Source organism: Hoplias malabaricus, chromosome Y, assembly GCF_029633855.1.
Source record: "Hoplias malabaricus isolate fHopMal1 chromosome Y, fHopMal1.hap1, whole genome shotgun sequence".
NCBI classification, from domain to species: Eukaryota; Metazoa; Chordata; class Actinopteri; order Characiformes; family Erythrinidae; genus Hoplias; species Hoplias malabaricus.
In genome coordinates this window covers 86,455,211-86,461,210 of record NC_089820.1, presented here as the reverse complement: position 1 = coordinate 86,461,210, position 6,000 = coordinate 86,455,211, and the positions used below count along the sequence as shown (strand labels likewise).

Below are 6,000 nucleotides of genomic sequence, written 5' to 3'. Positions count from 1 at the left end.
GAACACACCACACTCCTCACAGACAGTCACCCGGAGTGGGACTCGAAACCACAACCTCCAGGACCCTGCAGCTGTGACAGAGACACTACCTGCTGCTCCACTGTGCTACTCGAATTGAAATGAAAGGACAGAATTTGGTGCATTCATGTTCCCGAACTAAAGAGAGGGTACCACTTCAGCGACAGCAAACAGATACAACCACAGTGACAGTTCTTCTGAGAGTGTAGAGGGCACAGGAACCAGAGGCTGCGATGTCTAAATCTGGTCATTATATTTACCATCATATACAAAATAGCAGAAGTGTTTGTATGCAGTGTGTAATGGTGAAAATGGTAAAATACATTTTCATCTCAAGACTAGGCTTAAAATAACATCCCAGACATCAGGCTGCATTTTTATAACCTTTACATATGTTTGAATAAACCTTTAGGTCTGGTTCCTATCAGCCCCAGTGTGAACCATTTTGATTGTGTGAGGTTCTCAGTTCATTTCATATCAAACCCAAAGATCTGACCAATTTAAGGACGCAAACATTGGATTAAAAAGTAAAGCTGTATTTCTTCTTTAATTAGGAAGGTTTCACAAGTTCAACTTCATATTCAGAGTTTGGGAATAATGTGTAATTGGTGTAGTTTCTAACGCCACTAAACTTCACATGGCAGGTTAGAGTTTGATTCCCAGCTCAGGCAATAAGCAAGCTACACCAATAATAGTCCTCGGACAAGCCCCTTAACCCTATGTGTGCCTGAATGTGTAATAGGATTCAGTTAGAAGTCTCCCTGGCCAAAGATGTAAATGTAAGTGTTAAGAGCAGAGGGCTCAGGGCTGAAAGGTCATTGGTTCAATTCCCACAAGCAGCAGGAAAACGGGGGGCTAGAGGTGGGCGATACTGGGAATGTTGGTATCGATTCAATACCAAGTAAATACAGGGCCATTATCGTTGATATCGATACTGATACCGCTACTCTTCACAAGAGGGGGGGGGGGGTCTACTCTGCACTGAGTCACACACAGACAGAGTGTAGAGTTTGATGAATCCGTGTGCGCAGCAGCGGGAGAGAAAAAATCTTGAGTATGGATCTTTTTACACGAGTATTGTTCAATACCAATACCAGCGTTGGTGTCGATATTATCAATATTTGGATCGATCCGCCCACCTCTACTGGGGGCGATGGGAGTGAAGGAACAGCACTGTCCTCCTCCTCAATTCACGGCTGAAGGGCCCTTGAGCAAGGCACTGAACCCACAACTGCTCCCTGGGCTCCGGGGATGACTACCCCCTAGTGCACTAGTGTGTGTGTGTGTGTGTGTGTGTGTTTGCAGGTCAACAGAAACACTACACAATGTTGTACCTCATTCTAATGTATAGGTTTATATTTAATATAAATTAGGAGCACAACTACAGTTCTGAATTCATTGTAGGCCACTGACTCTATGTGTACTGTAACACAACATATAAAACACATAAAAGCATGAATATACACACTCTCTAAACCGACTATAATATCATTTCATATTATCAACAGTGAAAGTAACTCAGCTAAAATTCAGTGTGTCTTCAGTGTAATTTATTTTGTTTTGTTTTGACACAATTCAACAACAAAAAGACATGGATAATTATCTTTTTTATTTAAAAAGACACACTTGAAAATGTAACAGTTACGAAACCCTAAAAACAATGGCGGCCAGTCAGTACGTTAATGTTCTTACCGCTCAATATGAAGCAGTTATGTAACAAGTGAACAAGAGACTCCGAGCCGAAGAGTCATTGTTATGATTCCTGAATGAATCAGTTTCCACAAGTGAACTGAAGAGTCGTTTGGGAATGAATCGCTTGTGAGTGTGTAAACAGATTTTAGTGCCCTCCTCTACAATGATATATATACCTTCTCTCTGATTCTGAGCTCACACACACACACACACTCACACACACACAAAGAGCAAGCGTCACCAAATGAATCTCTAAAGGCAGTGCATCAGTGTGTCAAAGCGCAGTGTGTGTGTGTGTGTGTGCGCGCGCGCGCTAGGCGAAAGTGCTAATGAGTGTTGTTTATGTGTGTGTTTCCTCTCCTGAACGCACAGGCAGCACTTTGGTGAGAGTCATTTCTCCAGGTCTCGAGACGTTCCAGCTCGACCTTCTCACACTGCTGGACGGATGAGAGAGTGCACGCGCTCCAACATGGCATTCCCAGCAATCCCGCTGTCCGCGCTCATCGCCCTGACACTCCTCACCGCGTCCGTTCAAAGCAACTTCGTGTACGGTAAGACAGTCCAGCCTTCTCTTTCTCTCGGTTCCTCCCTCCCTCCTGCTTCCCCTTCTTTTTTCACTCATTACAACAGACTCACAGAGGCATTAATAAGCCCCTGGGGCACAGGGGAAGACCTCCCTCTTTTACTCTTTTAGCTCCAGCGCTGTGTTTGAAGGCTGTGTGTCACACACGTTCACACCCTCTCGGTACACTTCTAATATCACACACTGGCAGTGTCTCACAAAGACAGCTCTCTCTGCACAAAGTCAGATATCAACCTACGTTTATGTCATTTCCAGTCAGAACTGCTGTTAAACGCAGGTGCTTTACTCTGGTATTTTGTGGCCACAGTATATCATCTCAATTCCTCAGAATATTATGTTGGGTCTTTAGGCTCTTTGTCCTTCCACTGTGTGAAGGCAGCTCAGTGTTATGGGTCTGAAAGGATGTCGTTACTGAAAATAAAACCAGCCGAACAGTGGTGCTGCGTGCGCTGTAGCGCTCTTAAAGCTGTAGGGTCTCGGAGTCATGGGTTTGATCCTTGCTTTGCTTTACTCTCTTTAAGAAACGTGGTGTGTTCTTCAGGTTTCCTCCAGGTGCTCGGATCTACTCCCACAATTCAACAACACACGATGTTATGTGGACTGTAAAAGTGCTAGAAGTGATACCCTGAGATCAATAATTCTGTGGAGGTTGTGTCTTCTGTGCTGTATTTTACAGAGACAGTGTATGGCCGGTGGTGTCATTAAACCAAACCTCTGTCCTCATCTGTGCTTGCGCCTTGGTGTTGACGCTCTGGACTGACCAGTGAAGGCTAATGTACCATCACATTCATCACAGTCTTAGTACAGTTTGCAGATCAGCCCCAATCCATTTTCCAGCATTCTGCCTTTAGTACTTAATGAACACTTTATGATTTACTCATGCAAGCTGTAAGATATTACCAGCATCCATATGATCTCCTGGGGCTAAGCCAGCAGTGGAGGCAATCTTCAAATAAGCTGAGTCATTAGGCTGTGAGTGGAATTCTGGGAAAAAAAAGAAAGTTTTGAAACTGCATGATATTTCACTTCCATGACTTTGCTTGACTTCTGCTGATATAATATAGACGTCCATAGGATACTGTCATCACAAGAAGAATCAAGAATGTGCCGTGGCCCCTGTGACAGGCTACAAAGGGGTAAAGTTGGGGGAGGGATGGAGATGCCATTGGAAACTTCTTTGAAGATCTTTCCTAAACCCCTCATGTCTGAGGTTGAAGTGGTACAGTGTAGAGAGCCCAGCAGTTTCAAAGCTCGCACTTTCTAAGCTCTGCTGTTTTCTCATTTCCTATTTTACCTGTGCTCTGATGGCAGCTGTTCCCCTTTCTGGGGCTGCTTCACTAATGAGACCACTGAATCGGACCTGGCTGGACATCATAGCTTGGCTTGGCTAGTCATGCAAGATATTATGCGCAACTCAGGTAGAAACTGGTGTTTCACTCTTCTGATGGTCCCAGGATCCTGATTAAAGTTTATTCTCAATGCTCCCTCTAACACTCTTTAAAACAGGCCGCCTCTGGTCCAGCTTACACTTGCTGGATGCAACTTAACCCATGAACAATCATATTCATATTAAGGCTGGTAGGTTATAGAGGCCTTAAAATGTCTTACTTCTTATGCCCTAAACCTCTGGTGACACGTGTTACACCAGTCCAGGAGAACCACTCTTTTTTTGTGTGTGTGCTAGAGTCTGCAGTTGGTCTAGACGCTGAAGCAGGGTCTAACAGGTGGGCACTGGGCTTCAGATTCACCTGATGATAATCGATACATAGACAAGGAGGTTTAGTTCTTTTTCCGAATACAAAAAAGCAGCACAGAATATAGCGACTTTGATTTCACAGTCCACTTGCTCCCCAATAAGTCTTTAATATAGCCTTTGATTTCCTCGAGGAGTGGTTTAGTGATGGATGTGTAAGCCCTCTACAGGGATGATGTTGTGCTTCAAGTTCAAAGTCTTCACAGCCTGCTTCACAGTCTGTGCTCAAGTGTCTACCTCAGCTAGTGTGTGTCAGAGGTGTATGAGACTGGCGTTGGTCAGAAGTGTCTTGTACTGCTTACATAACCTCAGGTGCTCAGTGGACAATGTATCTCTGCATTTGATGTGATATGTTTACGGTTGTTTGATTCTAGCTGGGAGTTGAATGTACGCTATATAGACAAAAGTATTGGGACAGCACGTAATCATTTAATTCAGGTGGTTCATTAAGTTCCTTAGCCACAGGTGTTTTACATCGAACACCTGTTCATGCAGTTCATCCAGAACACTTTGGAAGAATGGGTTATTCCAAAGACCTCACTGAATTCAAGTTAGTTTGTGAAATATCTTCCCAAATCTGAGTGATATAACTGAACAGTGGAAACGTTTCGGAACCACAGCAACTCAGCTGCAAAGTGGCAGACCATGGAACGTTACAGAGTGAGGGTTGAAAATTCAGAAACGCTCTGCTGGCTCATTCCAAACCTGCTGTTATAGCTGCAAAGGGGAAACCAACTCCATATTAATGCCTGTGGAGTTAGAACAGGAAATCTCCTGTAGGGGTAATGTTTAGGTGTCTCAATACATTTGTCCATATAGAGTATGGATAACTGCTTTCATAGATCAGTTTGCAGACACTTTGCATTTCATCTGACAAACTTCCCCTGAGTTCTCATCTTCTATGTTCTCACTTTTACACCAACTGTACAAGTGGTGGATGGTAGTTCTGGTCTTCTTCTGTCTCCCAGTGCAGACTGTTTAGAGTTGCAAGGTTAGTGGTGCTTCCACTTGCACCAATAAGGAGCTCTTCAACCGCACACAAGTCCAATATAAGCTTTACAAGGTTGAATAACCTCAACAGACAAGGCACTTGGACTGTGGATTAGAGCTTATAATTTATAGGAAGCTTACAGTTGCTTCCATCCACCCATCAAATGGAATGGTACTTTCACTGATGATGAGAAGCTCAAGGGTCTCTTTGGTCCTCATGAACTTTGATGTTGTATTTTGACCAGCATTTTTTTCATTATTGTACAGTCCCTCAATTATATGGGTTCAAACATGCACTGTTTTTATTTACATCATTTTATTTACATATAATTGACAACAATTATATCACAATATATTTCTTAATTTAGGTCAATTTGATATAATTCAGATATTAATATGACCAATAAAAAAGCAACAGAAAGGCTGCAGAGAACTTAACGAAACATGACATCACCATCAAACATTAACTTCTTGGCTTTGTCAATATTAATGTTTTATAACTACATTTCAAATTGAGTGTTGAACTGATGACAGCGCCCTCTAATGACCGTCAGTCAGTGACAGATGCTGTAAATAACGTGTACTGAAATATGGAAAATGTGTTTAAAAATCATATCATTGTTATTGAAACATTTTATATTGCGATAGCACAAATAATGAAGAATAATGGAATCATACAGAATTATTGATTCATTGATATGATTCTTTAAGTGTTCACAGTTTACAGAACCATTGGCTTTAACCGAGAAACCATTGCCAGTTTTAAAGATACGAATAAATCAGCTTAAATCATCTCATTTGTCCAACTCGTATTGCCTATTATTAGCTGACTATCCAATGAAATAAAATAAAAGCAGTTCTCAACAATAAGAGCTTCTCCTCCTTTCTGCAAATATAAACAGAACACGAGCTCCCTTGTGACTGTAGTGTTTTGTTAGAGATTCTGGTGACACACTTTCATTTG

The 6,000-nt window shown here is 42.3% G+C and overlaps 2 protein-coding genes across 2 annotated transcripts in view; one reads left to right on the top strand and one right to left on the bottom strand.

Moving 5' to 3' along the window:
• Window positions 1-6,000, bottom strand: part of LOC136678889 (succinate dehydrogenase cytochrome b560 subunit, mitochondrial-like) — a 390,354-nt gene that overhangs the window by 210,616 nt on the left and 173,738 nt on the right. The window lies entirely within an intron of this gene.
• Window positions 1,797-6,000, top strand: part of cadm3 (cell adhesion molecule 3) — a 157,051-nt gene continuing 152,847 nt past the window's right edge. The window contains exons 1-2 of the mRNA XM_066657009.1: window positions 1,797-1,836; window positions 2,083-2,261. Of these exons, the coding sequence (XP_066513106.1) occupies window positions 1,826-1,836; window positions 2,083-2,261 (190 nt within the window). The 5' untranslated portion in view covers window positions 1,797-1,825. The remainder of the gene's footprint in view (window positions 1,837-2,082; window positions 2,262-6,000) is intronic.